The 22321-nt window shown below is 45.6% G+C and overlaps 1 protein-coding gene across 2 annotated transcripts in view; it reads left to right on the forward strand.

Annotated features, from left to right (window-relative positions):
* HBS1L (HBS1 like translational GTPase) overlaps positions 1-22321 on the forward strand; it is a 640556-nt gene that overhangs the window by 613867 nt on the left and 4368 nt on the right. The window contains exon 16 of one of the 2 annotated variants that reach the window (XM_086927450.1): positions 14644-14788. In XM_086927450.1, coding sequence (XP_086783576.1) covers positions 14644-14788 — 145 coding nt within the window. Of the gene's footprint in view, positions 1-14643; positions 14801-22321 lie in introns of those variants that run through there. The other variant, XM_086927451.1, reaches the window with a different exon arrangement.

Consider the following 22321-nt stretch of genomic DNA (forward strand, 5'->3'; position numbering starts at 1 on the left):
CTGATTTTGTTGATTGTGCCACTAAGGCTCTGGAGGGTTGGCTGCAGGGAAGTAAAGTTTCAGACTATACAGGATTGTACAATCTTATGATGAGAGAACAGATCCTTAATAACTGTCAGAACCAGCTGTTGCATCAATACCTTGTTGACTCTGATTTGACCTCTCCCCAAGAATTGGGAAAGAAGGCAGACAAGTGGGTCAGAACAAGGATTAAGCAGAAAAACTAGAACCAAGGTGACCAGAAGAAAACAGACCAGAAGGGTGGGAATCAGAAAGATAAAGAAAAGGACCAGAAGTCTTCAGGCCCCCAAACTAGCAATAAGGAGGGGGGGTTCCCAAAATGGAAACAAGAAAAAGAAGAATGATGGCCCAAAGAAACCTTGGTGTAATACCTGCAAATCAGTTTCACACTGGGGCAGTGAATGCACTAAGAAAAATCCAGTTCCTGCCACTGCAGCTCCTAAAGCAACTGCGCCCCCTAGTACAGTCAGCAGTGGTAGTGCACAACCTAAGGGGTTAGTAGGGTTAACCTTGGGTACTGAGGTGGAATCTGGCCTAGTCAGAGTCCCCACACAGGCAGTTCTCCTATATGATGTGGACTTATCTTTGACCACTGCAGTAAGCCCCAGTAACCTGGGCAAATATAGGCAGACTCCCTTAATCAATGAGAAACTGGCTCAGGCCTACAGGGACACTTGTGCCAGTGTCACTATGGTGACACCTGACTTTGTGGACCCTGGTCAGATTGTACTAGGTGAAAGTTACCTAGTGACCAATGCAAGCAACTCCACTACTTCACATAGTGTGGCTGTTGTGAACTTCTCCTGGGGAGGGGTAGATGGCCTAAAGAAAGTTGTTGTGAGTGCAGACCTCCCAGTAGACTGTCTGTTAGGCAATGATCTTGAAAGCTCAGTTTGGTCAGAAGTGGAGTACAGGACTCATGCAGAAATGCTAGGGATTTCAGCTCATGTCCTTGCAGTGACAAGGTCTCAGGCTAAGAAGTGCCTTCCTGAACCAGTGGTGGATCTTGAAACAATAGACCAACCACAACCCAAGAGAAGGAGCAAGAGGGTTAAGGCTGTGCCTTCCCACTTGTCCCAGGTTGAGGATCAAGTTTCACAGGAAACTGATTCTGAAGTCCAAGAGGAGACTGTCTCAGATGAGCTTGAACCTGAACAGGTTGAGTTTCTGGGGACAGGGGGACCCTCAAGGGCAGACCTGGGGCAGGCCCAATTAGATTGCCCTTCACTTGAACCCCTCAGACAGCAAGCTGCTGCTGAGGCTGCAGGGAATGCTCAAGGTACCCATAGAGTTTATTGGGATGAAGGACTCCTTTATTCAGAGGCTAGAGACCCCAAGCCTGGCACAACCAGGAGGTTGGTTATACCTTTGAAGTTTAGGGGTTTCCTTCTTACCTTGGCCCATGATATTCCCCTTGCAGGACACTTAGGCCAGAATAAGACTTGGGACAGGCTTGTTCCACACGTTCACTGGCCTCACATGTCAGAAAATGTCAAGGAGTTTTGTCGCTCCTGTGTCACTTGCCAAGCCAGTGGTAAGTCAGGTGGCACAACAAAGGCCCCCCTGATACCACTACCTGTGGTGGGGGTACCCTTTGAAAGAGTTGGAATAGACATTGTGGGTCCCATGGATCCTCCAACAGCATCTGGGCACAGATTCATACTGGTGGTAGTGGATCATGCCACCAGGTACCCAGAGGCAATTCCCCTGAGGACCACCACTGCCCCTGTGGTGGCAAAAGCCCTCATTGCAGTTTTCTCAAGAGTGGGCTTTCCAAAGGAGGTTCTTTCAGACAGAGGTACCAACTTTATGTCTGGATACTTAAAAACAATGTGGAAAGAGTGTGGAGTAAACTATAAGTTTACCACACCCTACCATCCACAGTGCAATGGGCTTGTGGAAAGGTTCAACAAGACCCTAAAGGGAATGATAAAAGGTTTACCAGAGAAGCTTAGGCGGAAATGAGACATCCGTTTACCCTGCTTGCTCTTTGCTTACAGAGAGGTCCCACAGAAGGGGGTTGGCTACAGCCCTTTTGAACTTTTGTTTGGCCACCCTGTGAGAGGTCCATTGAGTTTGGTGAAGGAAGGATGGGAGTTACCTCTCAAAAAGCCTAAACTAGGCATTGTGGACTATGTACTTGGTCTCCGCTCCAGGATGGCTGAATACATGGAGAGAGCATCCAAAAACCTTGAGGCCAGTCAAGAATTACAGAAAGCTTGGCATGACCAAAAGGCTGTTCTGGTTGAGTTCCAGCCAGGGCAGAAGGTGTGGGTGTTGGACCCAGTGGGCCCAGCAGCTCTCCAGGACCAATGGACTGGACCCTACCCTATCATTGAAAAGAAGGGAGAAGTCACCTATATGGTTGACTTTGGCACCCCTAGGAGCCCCGACAGGGTGCTCCATGTGAACCGTTTGAAAGCATTTGTTGACAGGGAGGACATGAGTCTCCTCATGGCCACAGATGGGGATCAGGAGGAAGAGAGTGACCCTCTCCCAGACCTGCTTTCCCAGAACCCTGGTGATGGTTCAGTTGATGGAGTAGCCTTGGCAGGCAGCCTCACTGAGCAGCAACAGGTGGACTGCAGACAGGTGTTGCAGGCCCACAGACATATGTTTTCACTCACACCCAGCCAGACTACTTGGTGCACCCATGAGGTGGACACTGGTGACAGTCTGCCTGTGAAGAATAAGATCTACAGGCAACCTGACCATGTCAGGGATTGTATAAAGGCTGAGGTGCAAAAGATGTTGGAGCTTGGAGTGATTGAGCCATCAGAGAGCCCATGGGCTAGCCCAGTGGTCCTTGTGCCAAAACCTCATACCAAAGATGGGAAGAGAGAAATGAGGTTTTGTGTGGACTACAGGAGGTCTCAATGCTGTCACTAGGACAGATGCACATCCCATTCCAAGAGCAGATGAGCTCATTGATAAATTGGCTTCTGCCAAGTTTCTGAGCACATTTGACTTGACAGCTGGCTACTGGCAAATCAGACTAGCTGAGGAGTCAAAAGCCAAAACAGCATTCTCTATCCCTAGTGGACATTATCCATTTGTGGTAATGCCCTTTGGTTTGAAGAATGCACCTGCCACCTTCCAAAGGTTGGTGAATCAAGTCCTTGCTGGGTTGGATGACTTTTGTGCAGCATATCTAGATGATATTGCTGTCTTAAGCTCCACCTGGGAGGATCACCTGATCCACCTGAAGAAGGTTCTGGAGGCCCTGCAAAAGGCAGGCCTGACTATCAAGGCTACCAAGTGCCAGATAGGGCAGAGCAAGGTTGTGTACTTGGGCCACCTAGTAGGTGGGGGTCAAGTTCAACCATTGGAGAGCAAGATCCAGACCATACAGGACTGGGCTCCTCCAACTACCCAGACACAAGTCAGAGCCTTCTTGGGCCTGACTGGGTATTACAGAAAATTTGTAAAGAACTATGGGTCCATTGTGACACCATTGAATGACTTGACATCCAAGAAGATGCCCAAAAAGGTTCAGTGGACAGTTAGCTGTCAAAAGGCATTTGATGACCTGAAGAAGGCCATGTGCTCTGCACCTATCCTGAAGAGTCCTGACTACTCCAAACAGTTCATTGTACAGACAGATGCTTCTGAGTTGGGGGTGGGAGCTGTGCTTTCACAACTTAATCAAGATGGTCAAGACCAGCCCATTGCTTTTATTAGCAGAAGGCTGACCCTCAGGGAGAAACGTTGGTCAGCTATTGAGAGGGAGGCCTTTGCTGTGGTTTGGGCCCTGAAGAAGTTGAGGCCATACTTGTTTGGTACTCACTTCCTAATTCAGACAGACCATAAGCCCCTCTTGTGGCTAAATCAGATGAAGGGTGAAAATCCCAAACTGCTCAGGTGGTCCATTTCCCTACAGGGGATGGACTTTACAGTGGAGCACCGCCCAGGGACTGACCATGGTAATGCAGATGGTCTCTCCAGGTACTTCCACTTAGAACATGAAGACTTATCTGGTCAAGGTTAAGTTTAATGTCCCTGCGTTTGGGGGGGGGGGTTGTGTAGGAGAGTAGGGTCTGCTATCCTATGGTCACCCCAATTTTTGCTTTTTGCTTCACTGGTTTTCGACTTACTGAGGCTGTGGGCCTGCTAATCAGACCCCAGCCTGCTGTTCTCTCTCTAAATTTATAATACATGTGCTATAGGTACATACCACAATTGGAAATGGACTCCTTGTCACCCCCTGTACCATGCACTATAGGTGCTCAGGGCATAGGTGCCACCAAGGCCTACCAGGGGCTGAAGCATAGCTTTTGCCACCCCTGGCTGGTTCTTAAATTGACACAACTGGCTGATCACTCAGCTGGGGCAAGTGGGTGTAATCACCCCTTGCTTAGATATAGTATACCTATATCTAAACCTATATCTGGACACATATATAGCCTGTAAGCCACTCCTATGGAAGGCCTCATCAATCCTGGAGGCAGAGTGCGTGGTTCTATGTGAGATGGAGCTCTGGCATGAGCTGAGCCTGTCTGCAGCTGTCGGGAACAACTCCCTAAGCTGATCCGGGATAATGCCATACCATATACTCTTAAGCGCCTTATAATCCTCGTGGTTATATAGCAACTTTGGTTTGGCTTTATCAAAACATGTCGTGTAAGGTGTCATACGATTTGGAATACTACCCCCTCGCCAGTTCTGGCGACGGGGGTAGCATTCCACCCTTCTAGAGGGATAAGACATGTTACTTTACTGAAACGCGGTTGATTTAAAATGACCCTCAGATCCACAAAATGGATGCCCCTGCCACAGACACGGGTCTGGCCTCCTGCTGCTGACCGAAACTCAGCAAATGGTGGCCTGGACAAAGGGTTTCCTGTCGCAGGGCGGTGTCAAACCACCCCAGACAGGAGATAGTGGATTGGAGTAGGGAGGTTTCAAAGAAACCAGACACTGCCTGGGGAGCACAAGGCTGCCCCTTGCATAATCCGGCCAAACCGGTTCTGGGGCCTTCCAGCCCCAGTCCCAGCGCGGCCTGGATCAAAGGAAAGGGGTGTAACCACCCCCTTCCTGGGTCCCACCCATAGGAGGGGACCTAGCAGGATGTCCAGCCCACCAGATTCGAATAAGAGTGGGAGCAGTGCCAATGCAACTCAGATCATCCTGAAGAAACATAAGAAACGAATTCTGGACCCTTCGACATTCTATTCAACATAGAAGACGGAAGAATCTCCCTTGTGGTCAAGGTGTGACCACCCTGTGCAAACAGGCACCATCCAGCCCTCGACCCTTGCTTTGTTGAGTTCCCGCCGGAACTCGAGCGACAGAGATCGACGAGATCAAGCTTGCCTGCCTTCTCCCAGCCCGATCCACAGTCCCTGCAGAGCTGAGACCAGTGGAGGCGATCGGAAGCGCGGGGCACGCCATCTTGAAAAGGCCACGAGACGCTGACCGTGCAGCCCACGAGTGACCCTCGAAGCTGTACACCGGGGTTTGAGAAGCCCCCACCCCGAGCTACACTTGCACCAAAGCTACCCCCTCCACACTCGACGAGTGCTGCGTGGGGCCCTTCTGCTTGTTTTGGCTCGACGTGTTGGCCCGGTCACTTGCCAGCTGGCTTGTGGCCCCTGTGCCGACGAAAACTTGAATACGACTCGCTTTTCTGGTTGCTCCAGATCTGCACCAGCTCCTGTAAAAAGGAGCCCCCACTCTGACCCTCCTGGTTCGAGTGATAAGCAATCTCCCGGTTCCGCGTGGATTGCTTTTGCCAAGTGCTGTTTGCTGCAATCTTGAAGCCGACGGTGCTGACGGCGAGAGCCTACGTGGGACAGATCGTGACCTGCTCCTGGACGTCGCAGATGCCCCAGAGCCCACGTGACAACGGAGAGAAGCCTATCGACAACCACCTGATTGCGCCCGACATTGCCTGGTTCCGTCCTGGTTCCACCCTGGTCACTGCTGAGTGACCCAGACTCTGTCCCCTCTGCTTTCAGGTACTTTTCGACTTCGATCCACCCTTGGATCACACCGGACACTTCTGCTTCACATCGCCTTCAGCTTCTACAGCTCCAAGCACCAAGAGCCTGCTTGTCAAAACCCGACGCCACTTCGACCCTGTGCACCCACGGCCTGTGGGTGAGGTAACATTGCAACGCCGGTGTTCCCACACTGGTACACACCTCTAGGGTCTGTGTCTAAAGTTTTGTTCCTCTAGGTTCAGCGGAAGTATCTTTTAACTCACTTTGTGTAACTTTTACGCACCATTGACATTGCATTGGTGCAAGCCGCACTTTCCGTGCTGCACCCGAGTTCCGTGGGCTACTCCCGACTTCAGCATTGCTAGTCCTGACTGCTCCCAGCGAATCTCTAGGCCCTAGGCCTAACCACTGTTCGATTGGTATGTCTTATACCACTTTTTTAGTATATGGTTTAAGTGGCCACCGGCCCTTATCCAAAATTGTGCAACTTTGTATGTTATACTGTGCTTTTGATTTAACGCTTGTGCCCCTTTCCTCGTAAAGAGTACTGGGGAGTAATTTAGAAATAAATACATATATTTTTATAATATATACTTGTGTGGTGTCCTTTCATTTGATTACAGGATTGTATGTGGTAATACAGCTCGCTTAACACGACCTCTTAAGTTTAGCCTTTAAGGCTGCTTAGTCCATGCTACCACTAGGATAGCTTGTCTAACAAGGTTGACTTACAACCTGACATCTTTGGGGTTTGTTTGGACTGATACCAAGTGGTTCCAGAATTGGAAACACTACATATCAGGCCAACTTCTCACAGCAGTATTCCTGGCTCTCAAAGCTTTCCTGCCAGCGATCAAATCCAACTCAGTCCTGGTTCAGACGGACAATACGACAACCATGTTCTATCTGAACAAACAAGGAGGCACAAAATCTCGCCCACTGTCTCGAGAGGCTCAGGCAATATGGCATTGGCTTCTCGCTCGAGGTCTCACAGTAGTGGCGGTGCACCTTCCGGGCGAGTTGAACGTCAAGGCAGACGCACTCAGCAGGCACTTCGAAGATCAGCCAGACTGGGTGCTAAGCGACGAAGTAGTAGAAGAGTTTTTTCGTCGCTGGCGGCGTCCATCCATAGACTTGTTTGCAGACGACGAAAACACCAAATGCCACGCCTTCGCGTCCAGGTTCCACAGGCCAGGGACGCAGGGGAATGCTCTGCTGTTGGATTGGGCAGGGATGTTCGCATACGCGTTTCCTCCCCTGGCACTGATTCCGAGAGTGGTTTCCAAGCTCCTCAGGACGAACATGGTAATGATCCTGATTGCCCCAGACTGGCCTCGGCAGTGGTGGTATCCGGACCTTCTACATCTGTCTGTGTGTCCACACAAACGACTCCCTTGCAGGCCGGACCTGTTGAGCAAAATGAACGGGAGTATAATGCATCCCAACCTCCCATCATTGAACCTAACAGCATGGCTCCTGAGGTCCTGCAATACAGGCATTTGAACCTGCCTCCAGAATGCATGAACATTTTAAAGGAGGCTAAGAGACCGTCCACGAGAGCATCCTATGCCTTCAAGTGGAAAAGGTTCTACTTATGGTGTAGAGATAATCATTTGGATCCGACTAAGGGGCAGGAGGACGTCATCTTACCATACCTCCTTTCCCTCGCAACTGCTGGTTTAAAGTACGCTTCAATTAGAGTGCATTTGTCAGCTATTGTGGCTTACAGAAAGTCACCTGATCAGGTGTCTTTCTTTCAGGTTCCAGTGGTCAAGGATTTCCTCCAGGGATTGAAGAAAGTGTATCCCCCTGTGCGAAATCCTTCTCCTCCGTGGGAATTAAACCTAGTTCTATCAAGGTTAATGTCTCCTCCTTTCGAGCCCATCCACAGGGCTTCCTTACAACATCTCTCTTGGAAGGCAGCTTTTTTGGTGGCGATTACCTCTCCGCGCAGAGTAAGTGAGATACAAGCGCTCTGTGCGAAGGAACCTTATACTGTATTCCACCACAACAGAGTAGTCCTAAGGGCTCACCCATCTTTCTTGCCTAAGGTCATCTCTGATTTTCATATAAATCAGTCTATTTCCCTCCCTTCCTTTTTTCCAAATCCTACGACCCCGGCCGAGCGGTCACTTCACTCCTTAGATCTTAAAAGAGTGCTTAAGTTTTATTTGGAAAAGACTAAAGGGATTAGGAAAACGGACCAACTGTTTGTGAACTATGGCTCAATGAGAACTGGCTTTCCAGCAGCAAAGAGGTCCATTTCCAGATGGATTGTCTCTTGCATTAAGTTGGCCTATCAACTAGCAGGCAAGCCTTTGTTGATGTTATGGTTATGGTTATGGTTAGTTGTATTTGTATAGCGCAACATTCATCCTACAAGGATATCACGGCGCTGCAAAAAATAACAGTAAAAGACTAAGGCAGTAACCTGGGAGCAAATTGATTATTCTGAAGTGGGGAATAGTGCAGTTTTTAGTTTCTTCTTGAAGGTGGGGTAGGAGTCCGTGAGTCTAAGGTTAATCGGTAGTTCATTCCAGCATTTCGCGGCAATATGAGAAAAGGCATTGCCGCCCATTCTGGAAAGCTTAATCCGAGTAGTGGCTGCTTTGGCAGAGGCTTGTGAACGTAAGTTCCGCGCTGGGGCATAGAACTTAATTCTATTTCGAAGAATGTAAGGGCCTGTATTGTGAAGCGTTTTATAGGCAATACATAGCATCTTGAACGTGGCTCTTTGTCTCATGGGCAGCCAGTGTAAAGCTCTCAGACAACTTGTGGCGGAATCATACTTTTTTTTATTGCAGACAGCTTTTGCTGCGGCATTCTGGACCAGTTGTAATTTCCTAAATAAGTAGTCCGACATTCCTACAAACAATGAGTTGCCATAGTCCAGCCTGCTAACTAGTAGCGACTGGACTAGGATCTGCCTACATTCAAGTGGGATCCAGGGGAACACCCTTTTCAATCTTTTCAATATGGCAAAACCTTTTCCACATATTGAAGAGACATGGCTTTTCATTGATAGAGTGGTGTCCATCTGAATTCCTAAATTTCTAGCAGACGATGTGGGGATTGGTGGAGAACCTAAAGAAGTTGGCCACCAAGTGTTGTCCCAGAGCTGTTTGGCCCCGCCAAAGAGTAGAATTTCTGATTTGTCAGCGTTCAGTTTTAAATAGTGGCCATGCATCCAGTTGGATAGCTCTGACAGGCAGTTATGTAGTCTACTTTTGGCGTTGTTATCTCCATTTAGGGTGACCATCAGCTGGGTATCGTCAGCGTAGGAGCAGATATTAATGCCCCATTTCTTGCCAATCGATGCCAAAGAGGAGACATATACATTGAACAATGTTGGGCTCAATGTAGCTCCTTGGGGAACTCCATATTTAATCTTACGGGGGGAGGAGGTAAAGTTACCTAAACAAATAGACTGGGATCTATTAGATAGAAAGGACTCCAGCCAGTTTAGGGCTTTACCTTGTATTCCTTTAGCGGCAAGTATGTGGATTAGCAGTTTATGGGATACGGTATCAAATGCCGCTGATAAATCGAGAAGTATCAGGGCGACTGTTTTACCTTTATCGACCTGCATGCGAATGTCGTCCATTACAGCTAGTAGCGTTGTTTCTGTGCTGTTATTAGATCTAAAACCTGTTTGGGAAACATCGAGAAGTTTGTTGATCTCTAGATAACTTGACAGTTGTTTTGTTACCAGTCTTTCTAAAACCTTCGATAAAAAGGGAAGCTGTGAGATGGGGCGGTAGTTTGCTGGGTCGTTTATATCCGCCCCCGCCTTTTTTAGTAAAGGAATTACTGCCGATTTTTTCCAAATTTCTGGAAAGACAGCTTGCTCCAGAGACTGGTTAAGCACTTTTGTGACTGCGGGGCCAATTATGGGAGTCAGTTGGGAAAAAATAAAGTGTGGGCAAACATCCCATGGTGAGCCAGATTTAATTTCTGACATGGCTTTAGTGACCTCGTCTTCAGAAAATGGGCCAAAGGTAGAGCAGTTGGTTTGCAGAGTAGGGTCAATCCTATATTCCACAGGGGCCTGTCCGTTGTTTATGAAAGAGGTATATATTTTATCACAAAAAAAATCACTGATTTTTGTGCAGTTCTCTTGTGATGGTGTCAGGTTGGATGTAAGACAAGGAGGATTGCACAGATCTTTTACAATTTTAAAGAGCTCCTTAGACGAATTTTTATTCTGTAGAATTTCTTGAGAAAGATAGTCTTTCTTTGCTTTGCGTATGGCAGTGTGGTAAATTTTCAACTGGGTTTTATATATGGCTCTGTCATCGGCGTTTCTACTTATTCGCCATTTATGCTCCAGTGAGGTGCATTTTCTTTTTTCAATTTTTAGGTCTGGGCCATACCATTTCTCGGAGGTTTTTGATTTTAATCGATTGGTTGCGCGCGTTCGTGAACAGTGGTCAAGTGCTTTCTCTATGTTTTCTCGTAAGAGACAAACTTCTTCTTCGCATGTCATTTCAGAGCTAGAAAAAAAGGAAAAATCTTCCTTGAATTTTTCCAAAGAGAATTTGCTCCAACATGTCTCCAAAAGCGCATTCCACTAGAGGGAAGGCTGCTACAGTGGCTTTCTTGCATGACGTTCCCATGTCGGAAATATGCAAGGCTGCAACCTGGAAATCAGTGCATACCTTTACGAGACATTACTGCCTCGAATCTGATTCCAGGACCGATACTCAAGTAGGGCAAGCCTCCTTGAGGAATCTGTTTGGGTAGTCTATAGTCTACTCAGGCTTATTGATGAGATTTCGGTCTTATCATTACTTTGCCCGCAGGGATGAGGAGAGGCTCGCTATTCTATTCTAATGCTTATGACTATTGATGAGGATCCCCTGGAAGAGAAGGATTAGTTACTTACCTGTAATCCTAGTTCTCTTCCAAGGGTATCCTCATCAAAGTCATAAGCAACCCTCCCGCCTCCCCGGGCAAAGGATACTCTTTAATAAGGAGATATTGTTAACCTATTTGTTATTGGGTTTGTTTTTCAGTCTCCGAAACGAACAATTGACCTAACTGTCACCCCTGGGTCATGATGGGATACAGGGGGTCATGAGTGCCTTAAAGGCACAGTGTCAGTTTTTTGCTATTCAGCTACAGGTTAGCTTTTCAGTCTTTTTAGACTGTGTGTTTGCAATGCAGCCTGGGAGCTTCTGATGCTTCCAGTGAGTTATGAGAATTTCTACTGCTTTCTGAGCATTAAAACAATTTCTAAACAATCTTTGGTGTTGTTTCTCATGTTTCTAATGCTTATTATATATGTATGGTGGAAATTCTTCACAGCATATTTCAGCTCTAATGTGATTTGGCTGCTATTGCTTATTTTTATATATATATTATATATAGATATATAGATATATAGATATATAGATATATATAGATATATAGATATATAGATATATAGATATATAGATATATAGATATATAGATATATAGATATATATAGATATATATAGATATATATATGGGGCACATATAATATAGTGTTTCCGGGGTCCCGCGCATGGGCGGGAATATTCTAATGCTTATGACTTTGATGAGGATACCCCTGGAAGAGAACTAGGATTACAGGTAAGTAACTAATCCTTACCTGCTCTCACGAGGGTTGGTTTACTGCGGAGCCAGGCCCTTTTGCCTCCTCAGAATTCAGTCCTGAATGAAACGTCACGCCCATGCAATTAGAAGGAGGGCTGCGACGCACATAATTTTAAAGTAAAGTCGCGCCCAGCCCCTCCCTAGGTGAAGACCACTAAGCTGCGTGCCCCGCGCACGATGCAGACTGGAAAATAACTTATTTTAAACTACATTCCATGGGCCCCGCTGTTTGTCAATGACTGCTGTGCTGCGGGGGGTGGGGCCCCTGGAGCTGGGGGGGCCCCCGCAACGCGGGGGCCTGTGTTACGCCCCTGCTCCCAAGGTCTAATCTGCACAGAGCCCTCATAGCATACACATTTAGGACTCCCCTCGTGCACTGGCTCCGAGATACGAGCCAACCTGTGCTCACCCTCTTACTTTGTTGACGCACCCACCTGTAGTAAGAACACCACTAAACAAAACCGAACCACAGCTTTTTGACACTTCCTGCCGGCACTACTCCCATCTCCCTCTTGCCCCTGACTCTTACGAGAGTCTCGTGCACACGCAACCAGTGCATGCTGCAAATATCCGGACGTGGGTTTTTTGTCCCGCTGATGCTGTGTGTGGCTCGCTACTGACCTCTCGGACGTGACGCGGCAGGACTCTACTGGCACATCGAAATGAGATACAATACGTGAGCTGCTCTACACACTCAAACACAATAGTAACTATCCGCGTCACGAGGCCCATCACAAACATGTTCTACATAAAAATGTCATCGTTCACTTATTTTGGCAGGAGTTTAATCATTAACTATAACATTTGCGCTCGTTTTGTTTTTAAACATTAATTAAAATTAAGAGTACACTTATGGAAATGCACTGTGTCAAGATTCAAAGGTGATGCGCAGGACGTACGAACTGACATTTACAGTTACATATCACGGAATTCAGGGAGCCCGGTGGAGAGGCGGGAAAGACACGGAAGCGGGAGGGGGGGTCGGGAAAGACACGGACAGGGGGGGGGGGGAGAGACACGGACAGCGGGAGGGGGGGGGTGGGAACGGCGGACAAAATACGTAAACTTACCAAGTGAAAACACATTTATAAACAAAATGCTCCTTACCTGATTGCCTCGTGGAACTCGAATCTTGCAGCCAACTCCAACAACTGGTATGGGCGGAACGGCACAGACAACATGAGACGCAGCAAGCACTAACCAGAGGAAGAATTCTTCCGGTGGCGGTCGGCCTCGGAATGACAAAAGCAAACACGGACGACAAAAAAAAAGAAACCCCGCCCGATGACGAGGCAAGAAGGGTGGAGAGGGAAAAAATCTCGGGAACGCCCCGAATCTGGTCCGGCCTTGACGGACAGATCTCTGTTCCAATGGCTAGCCTCCATTTATGGAGCTAGCCAATGGAACAGAGTGCGGGACTAAGAGTACACTGTAAGAGACATAAGATTTCTCTGGGGGCGGAGCTAAAGCTCCGTGCCCCAGGCGAAACCTAAAAAGGACTGGCACGGACACCAATGCGTTTGGTGGCTACTGTCTTACATGGCTCAGTGGTGTCGCAACTGTAGGTGGTTCCAGAGACTTGGCTGAATCAATATAATGTAATCTGTCAATTCTGATGAGCTATTGCAAGATTTCCAGTTCCTCACCTGGGAGGATTCAAAAGGTGAGAAATCTCCAAGTAGATAAAGATAGTTACCTAGGGTAAGTAATTTTTCTCCATTCACATTGGCGCATGCTCCAGGCACTACTGCTCTGCAGCAGTCAGTACAGATATTGTACAATGTAGCAAAGTTAATACTGATCATCAGTTATCAAAAAAGTAATCTGACAAGTTAATAGGAGATGGCACTAGGTGGGGACGCCCATTGTCAGTGTGAGTCATGACACATACTGTTGGCTGGCATATACTTGGGTTCAGCAGGGTGTATGTTTAAGTGCTGCATATGCAGAGTGATTAGTGACTTAAATATTAATGTTGCCATACATGGCATGTTACCTTGTCACCGTGTGACAAGTGAAAGTTAGTTTTGTGTCTTTCAGCAATTTATTAGCGATCGCAAACCCTTTTATTCACTACATCACGGGGTTTGCGACCACTAAATGGTTTTTTAGAATGTAGTATTTTGTAATTTGATAGCAGGTTACCAAATCACAAAATAGGTTACGAAGGGCATAACTAATCACTATTTGCAAAGGGCGCGTTTAGAACGTCCCTTCCAAAAAGGGATTCATTATGATATATCCTATTTCTTGACCGAACCACAGCCGTGTGTCCCCTTGAGGAAAACTGTCTTCATAAAAAAAAATATATGTACACATATACATTTACACATATACATTTATACACATATACACATATATATTTTTTTATTTTATATGATAAAGTTATAAGAGAATCTCAGACGTGGTGGTCTTCTCAACCCAGCGGGCCACCATCCCTCTGATGGTCATCAATGTTAGTGAGTCTCAATTTGTGGCTTGCTTCCTAAATATTGATGAGGTAAGTCCAACAGTGACACACTAAGATTCAAACTTTTGTGAACCAACCTATTTGTACAAAGGTCGATTCACAAAATGTTAAACTGGTCACAATATGTGTCCAATATTTTGCCACCAGTGTTTTGTATTTCTGTCCCCAAACTACGTACTAATTTGCCTGCTCAACATAATTTTCAAGCTGATCTACTCAGCACTTCTGTTCTGAACCATGCCTTCTTGTATTAGTATGCCAGTCTCTCTTATTAAAAGAAAATTTACTTTTGAAATATGATATCCTAGTGGAGTGCTGAGAGCTACCTGTCGTAGTCCAACCTTGCTGCAGGTTTTATGAATTAAATAGTATATTATCTGTACGCCTCTCTAAGAAAGTAGCTTTCTATAGTGTTAATACTGTAGCATTGAGGATTAATGGTAAAATGTAAGTATGGTATCATTAACCACTAGGTAATCTCTTTTCTTTCTAGAACATACGTGCTATATTAAAATGAAAGATCAAAAGTTGTCGATTCAAAGGATTATCTGCGTGTTACCCTTGAACTAAATCTCGTGTTTCCTTTTACAGGTGCTTGACCAAAGGCCAGAATGCTCTAATTGAACTACAGACACAGCGGCCTTTAGCTCTCGAACTGTACAAAGACTTTAAGGAACTTGGGCGATTCATGCTGCGCTACAGTGGCTCGACCATAGCTGCTGGAGTGGTCACTGAGGTAGCGGATTAACTTGTCTATGGAAAATGCTTACAGCCTTCTAGCAACTGTCTGATTTACAGATGTTCCATTAAAATTATTAAAGAGCCAGAAAAACTATAGGCTGTACATTATCAGCAAAGGAAACGGTAATCTTAGAAATTAAGAAAAGAAAGGAGTGGATCACGTATACTTTACTGAAAAGCAGAGGAGCAAAAATAATATTGCACCAATTTAATATCAATCAATCAGTCGTGTTATATAGCTAGCTACTCACCCGTGAGGGTCTCAAGGCGCTCGGGTGGAGGGGGGCAGCTCCGTATCAGTTGAAGAGCCAGAACTTGAGGTCCTTCCTGAACATATGCAGGGTCGTGGAGCGTCGGTTCTCTTCCAGGGGATCCTCATCAATGCTTATGACTTGAATATTCCCGCCCATGTGCGGGAACCCCGGAAATAATAAATTAAATATGGAAACCATATATGTACAGCTCTACATATATATATATATATATATATATATATATATATATATATATATATATATATATATATATATATATATATATATATATATATATATATATATATATATATATATATATATATATATATATTACCTACTGGCGGTCGCCAGTAGGTAGTTATAGTTAGGATTTTTTTCAATGTTAAATCTCAAAATTCTATTTGGAATAACTTTGGCGCCGGTTGACGAATCTGCCTGAAAATTTCCTCAAAATGGCCTCGCGGCGTTCCGGTCCTTCCCTGAAAGTTTGGGGGGGATTCGTCAAGCGGGGGCCGAGATAAAAGGGGGGTCCCAAAACGCGTTTTCCCCATGTTAATTTCCATAGGGCGGTCGATTTCACTTTTAGCCCGAACGGCTGAATGGATTTCCACCAAACTTGGCAAAATTGTAGGGACTGGTAGCCCGATGTGCCTTTGCTATGTCTCAAGATATGTGCTCCAGTGGATTTTGAGTAATTAAGGTTCAAAAAAATATATATATCTATAGCAGCGCTCCGGTACGCGCACCGGTACGCGCACCGGGCGCACCACGCGACTTGCGCGCAGAAAGCTGATTGGCTCTGGGGTGTCTGTAAACATTCTAAACAGTCCGGAGCGGCCGCCATCTTGTGTCTCGGTAGGATCGAGACACGAGAGGTGGCCAAAACAAAGAGGGAAATGACCATAAGGGGGCAGAGTAGACCCCCCCCCTTGACCAACTAGGTTTGATGTGGGGGCCATAAAAGGGCCCCGCGGGGCAAAAAAAAAATTTTTTTTTTTGATTTTCACGGGGGGAGCGCCCGGTACGCGCACCGGGGAGCGTACCGGGGAGCGTACCATGGGGAAAAAGAATGACAGTTTTAAAAGTAGCTGTTTAGAAAAAAAATTGTTTAGTTGTTTTTTTTATACATACACATACATATATATAAATGCATATGCACATATATATATGCATATATGTCTATATGTGTGCGTGTAGAGAGAGGTAGAGGTGTAGAGGTAAAGAGGTAGAGAGGTAGCGGTAGAGAGGTAGAGATTAGTAGAGAGAGAAGAAGAGAGAGGTAGAGAGGTAGAGAGTAGAGAGTGAGTAATAGAGAGTAGAGAGTGAGTAGTAGAGAGCAGTAGAGAGAGTAGCAGAGTGAGTAGTAGAGAGTAGTAGAGTGAATAGTAGAGTGAGTAGTAGAGTGAGTAGTAGAGAGTAGTAGAGAGTGAGTAGTAGAGAGTAGTAGAGAGTAAGTAGTAGAGTGAGTAGTAGAGAGCAGTAGAGAGTGAGTAGTAGAGAGTAGGAGCGAGTAAGTAGTAGAGAGTAGTGGAGAATATTCCAAAGTTTGGCACAGCACCACTTTCACAATGAGTCCAATCAAATCATATCACTTAGAGTACTTATTGAAGCGCTGAATCTTGGTGTATATTCAAATGCTTTTATTTTCCTTAAGTTTATGTACCACAGCCAGCCGAAACGTTTCGTTCTGTACAACAGAACTTCTTCAGGGCGTTCTTATTTCCTTCAAGTTATGTCGGTATCCCGTTGTCATATAACTAGATATTTCTTCCAAATGTTAGACGAGACATAAGTATATTCTTATTAAAAGTGACTAGGTATCAATTTTACCCACACAATTCGGGCAGACTTGAGTAATTTATAGCATCCTCAAAGTCAGTCTTTCAAAAATTCCAAAGTATAGGACATGATAATCCAAATCCAAATGTTTCTCAAGAAAAGTCATTTACAATCGTTCGGAATATCGGTGTTTGGGCAGATATGATCCAGGGACCCCCAGTATGCAAGGGGAATTAGTCCCCCCTCTGCAAACGCGCCAGTGGCTTGCATTGCAGAGAGGTGTAACAAGGGTGTGGCCTCATTACACTTCTCTGCAATGCAGCTCCCTCGCGCATACTGGAGGCTCCTGGTGGACTAGTTGACCCCAGGGACCCCCAGAATGCAAGGGGAATTAGTTCCCCCTCTGCAAACGCGGCAGTGGGCTGCGTTGCAGAGAGGTGTAACAAGGGGCATAGTCTCATTACACCTCTGCAATGCAGCCCAAGGCGCATACTGGAGGTTCCAGGTGGGCTAATTGGCCCCCAGGGGCCCCCAGTATGCAAGGGGAATTAGTTTCCCCTCTTCAAACATGCACGGGGGCTGCGTTGCAGAGAGGTGTAAAAAGGGTTGTGGCTTCATTACACCTCTCTGCAATGCAGTCCCCTGGCGCATACTGGAGATTCCTGGTGGGCTTTCAGGTCTTATATAGTTAGGAATTAGCATTAAAAAAAACTTTGAAATTCACTGAAAAAACCATAGGTTTCACACCAGTTATAGTTAGGAATTAGCATTTAAAAAACCTATTAAATTCACTGACAAAACCAGTTATAGTTAGCTGGAAATTTTACTGACATAAAACCATTGAAATTCCCACGTTATAGTTAGTTGGACTCACTATAACTTGCGCGCCTGCAATGCACTGCTGATGACGTCACATATTACATCACTCATGACATGGTCAGTGACATCACTCATGACATCACTGATGACACCATCCTTGTGACAGAGTGACAGACCTAATTTCAGTGTAATGTAACGCTTGAAACACATATTCAAAAATAGAAACAAACATTTTCAAAAAAATGGAGATACCCAAACCAGTAACAACAACCAATTCAGTAATTCCACCATCTATATACTCATCCACTCATTCACCAACAGTTCTATATAGTCACTCATATATATACTCACTCATCATATGTAGTGATACACCTATACATCCTGTTACACATCAGCACTCATCCAAAAGTTACTCACACATGCACATAAACTATTGAACATCCATTTATTTGCATATACATTTATACACACACTACCACCTTACTTCTAAGGAAACTTACACATACTTACTCTCTTAAACAATCACTTATAGAAACACATACTTATTTAAACAGGAACTCCTACAATCTCTCACTATATATACTATACTCACTTATATACATCAATACTCACATATACTAGATTAAAACATATGTCGTTACTAATGAAGACACTAGTGAGACAGTCATTCACTCACTAACACACACATATACACACTTGTCCACCCATACAGTCCTGCACATATGCTGTCTTCAAAACACATACAAACAGTGAGTCAGTCACCAACCCCTGCAGCCACTTATACACAAAGAGAAACACTGATACAAACATTTAAATATTTAAACAATACTCGCTAATATATGTATTCACTAAGATACACTTAATAAGCCAGTTAACCAACCAATTTTTTTTTTAAAAAACATCCATTTACACACTTTTTTAAACATTTATTCTTCCATCGACCTTTACAAATACATATATAAAACAAATTTATTTTTCAGAAAGACACACATTCACTGGATGGTGTCATCAGTGATGTCATGAGTGATGTCACTGACCATGTCATGAGTGATGTAATATGTGACGTCATCAGCAGTGCATTGCAGGCGCGCAAGTTATAGTGAGTCCAACTAACTATAACGTGGGAATTTCAATGGTTTTATGTCAGTAAAATTTCCAGCTAACTATAACTGGTTTTGTCAGTGAATTTAATAGGTTTTTTAAATGCTAATTCCTAACTAAAACTGGTGTGAAACCTATGGTTTTTTCAGTGAATATATATATATATATATATATATATGCCCTTGATCACATATATCATTTTTTCCCATACTAATGCAGCCCCCATATGGCGGCTAAACAATGTAATTGCATACATAAAGACGGTCTTTGCCCATACATAAAAACACAAGAGGGCAAGTAGCACTTGAACTCTGTTTTTTAATGAGTAAAACACTTAAAAATAGCAAATAAAAAGACTTGTAAATACTTAGACATTGTTAGCCTACAGGCTGCATTGCAAACAACAACCACAAAAAACTGGCACCGTACCTTTAAGGGAACCATGACCCCCAACTTCCCATCATGCTTCAGGGGTGACAGTTAGGTCAGTTGTTCTTTCCGCCCCCTTCTGTCAGGACCCTGGATTCACAGCTCTCTACATTTTTGGCTTTTCTGTAAAAAATACTCACTTTTTGGGGGGTTTTCTTGACTTCACTCGACGTCTTTTAACAGTTCAGTACAGGTTAACCCATTTTGTTTGTGGCAGAAGTACTTTTTTCTGTCAGAAATGCCTTCTTTATTCGACTGTTGCCATACCTGTGGCAAAAAGAAGGCCAAGACAGACACACATAAGGCGTGTATTCTCTGTCTTACGGATTCTCACTCCCCTAACTCCTGTCTACACGACAGGAAGCTGTCTAAAAAAACTCTAAAAGACTGCTAGATAATCAGGATTTATGGCCTCTCAGAAAGAGGTAGGTCGCCTGTGAAGACCAAGAAAAGGGTGTGTTGGACGTCGAGGAGCAAGGTCCCGATATGGTCTACTTCGGCGTCTGGCTCAACGTCGAAGGTTCTGGCTGCGGGATCGTCGTCGAGGGACCGGGCGCAGGAGCGCCTCTTCAACTTCCAAAGCAAAGTCTCTGTCGGCGTTAGATCAGCTTCCAGTGTCGAGAGAAGATCCTCCGCCGTTGACTCTTCAGTGACGATTACAGATCGAGGCCGGGACCAAAGTCAACGTTGAGATCTCAACGTAGTTCGCCGTCGAGGCAGAGATCGTCTGAGGTTCCATCATCGACTTCGAGGCAGGCCCCTCCGTCGACGCCAGCTAGACACTCAACGTCGAGGCACCAGTCTCCGTCTGTACCGTTGCCAAAGTTTAGGCGCAGCCCTCCATCGAAGGAAAGGAGCTCAACGTCGAGGCACAGCCCTTCGTTGACACGCAGAAATGCGACGTCGAGACACAGCCTACCGTCGAGCACGTTCGACGGCAAGGCAGAGGTCTCCGTCGAGACACCATCCGACATTGAGTTGCAGCACTCCGTCGAAGGATAGAAGATCGGGTTCAATGTCGAGGCACAGGTCTCCATCCAGACAATCAATGCGGAGGCACACGCATTCAAGATCAGCGTCAAGACAAAGATCTACATCTCAAGTGACATCGAGACAGAGGTCTCCGCCGATGTCAGCCCCAGCAAGCCTCTCTCCGTCTCCTTCATCGACGTCGAGAGCAGGTTCACGCCGTTCCATCTCCAGGTCTCATACTCCGGAGGTTGTCATCTGATCTTCGAGTACCCAGGGTTCGCACTCTGGTTCTCACCATGCGGCAGAAGTTCGCCAGGAAGTGAGGAAGTCTCCATCTCGTTCCCCTGGTAGAGCACAGAGGCCTGCATCTGTCCATCTTTCGGCCAGATGGTTGCAACCACTACATCATTGGGCTGATCGTACTCATCCTATGGAGTCTAGAAGAGAATCCAGCCCGGTTCACAGATGTGCTCTAGTTCGCCTAGCACAAGATGCAGATTTGTCGCCTCCAAAAGGAAGAGCTCGTACTCGCTCCCCTGCACCAGCACCGAGGAGGAGGTCAAGATCGCGCAGCGGAAGAAGACACAGATCGCCAACTCCTTCCACCTCCTCAACGTACTCCTCAAAGAGAGACTATTCGCCCACCCTTACGGATAGCCCACTGTCGAGGATCTCTCCGGTGGATGACGTGAGCACTTTCCAGGACGTACTTGCCAGGGGGACTTCCAAGCTAAACATCCCCATGCTGGTTCACCAGAGTACCTCTTCAGTCGTTTTTGAAACGCTGAATCAGAAGATGTCCTCTTGTCCATTACTGCCTCTGGTGCCGGGGCTGCTGAAGCCAGTTATGAAAAATTTTCTCACGCCAACCACCCTCAAGACTGGATCGGCAAGAATTCTTACGAAATATCACCCGTCAGAAGAGGACCCTGATTTCTTAAAGTCTGATCCAAAACCTGATTCTGTAGTTGTGGCGGCTGCCAGAAAGACTCATTCAGTCGTCTCCTTATCTACAGTCCCACCGGACAAGGAGAGCAAAACGCAGGACTTGTGGGGGAGAAAAGTATGTGGCACCTCCTCCTCCATGCTAAAGGACTCTAGTGTGGACGGTACGATAGTGTTATGGGATTCACTACAGCGGATCTCAGAGAAGTTACATAAGGAAGACCGCAAAGACTTCAAGGAAGTCTTACAAGAGGGCATCTTGGTGGTGAACCAAGTGATTAGTGCGGCGGCGGACGGAGCTACGCTCTCAGCACACTCTTAAGCAAATGGAATTTGTGCCAGAAGATCTTCATGGCTTCGCCTAACAGCTCTGAAGCCAGAGGCGCAATCCCGAATCAATCTGCCATTCTCCGGTTCATCGTTGTTTGGCCCTCACACCGATGAGGAGGTGGCGCGGATGAAGATAGAGCTGGATACCCTGAAGGCAGTAGGGTTAGAGAAAAAGAAAAAGTTCCGCCGTCGCTACCGCAACACTGACCGCAGATCTTTCTAACAGAGGGTTCAAACCCCTCATTGGCAAAAGAACCAGAACCAGCAGGGTCAGCAAAGATCGTAATTCCAAAATCGGCGATCTAACAGGGGAAGAGGAGGCAACCGTCAAGCCTCCACCTCGACAAAACCTCAGGCAAAACAATAAGTGTCTCCTTCCTCCAGTACCGTGCACCGCTCCAGTTGGGAGGAAGTGTAACAAATCATGTACAAGTAAATCATGTATAAGGCTCCCGGTTTTCCGTTTTTACGTATTTTTACAGATAAATACAGACAGAAAACAATGTGTTTTCTGTCTGCATTTATCTTTAAAAGTGGATAAATACAGAAAATGATGCTTCTTTTAAGTGACTCGCCATGCTTACTTTCATGAATTATAGGCCACCGGCTGAGCAGATGGACAGCATGGGAAATTAAAAAACAGGATAAAATGTCTTTTAAATAACGAAATATGTTAACATATATTTATGGTATAGTGCTAATATCTACCAGTGTATGTATTGTATGATATTTGGCAGCTTAAATAGCTAAAACACGACAGACATCAAAGTATGAGTGCGCATCTGTCAGTTAAATAGATATGGAAATGTACAGTTTTACAACTTCATTTATATGCAAACACAACATAAATATGGATAAATACAGATAAAGTGGCCAAAAAATAGATATGGATAAAT

This window comes from Lissotriton vulgaris, chromosome 6, assembly GCF_964263255.1.
Source record: "Lissotriton vulgaris chromosome 6, aLisVul1.2, whole genome shotgun sequence".
Lineage (NCBI taxonomy): Eukaryota > Metazoa > Chordata > Amphibia > Caudata > Salamandridae > Lissotriton > Lissotriton vulgaris.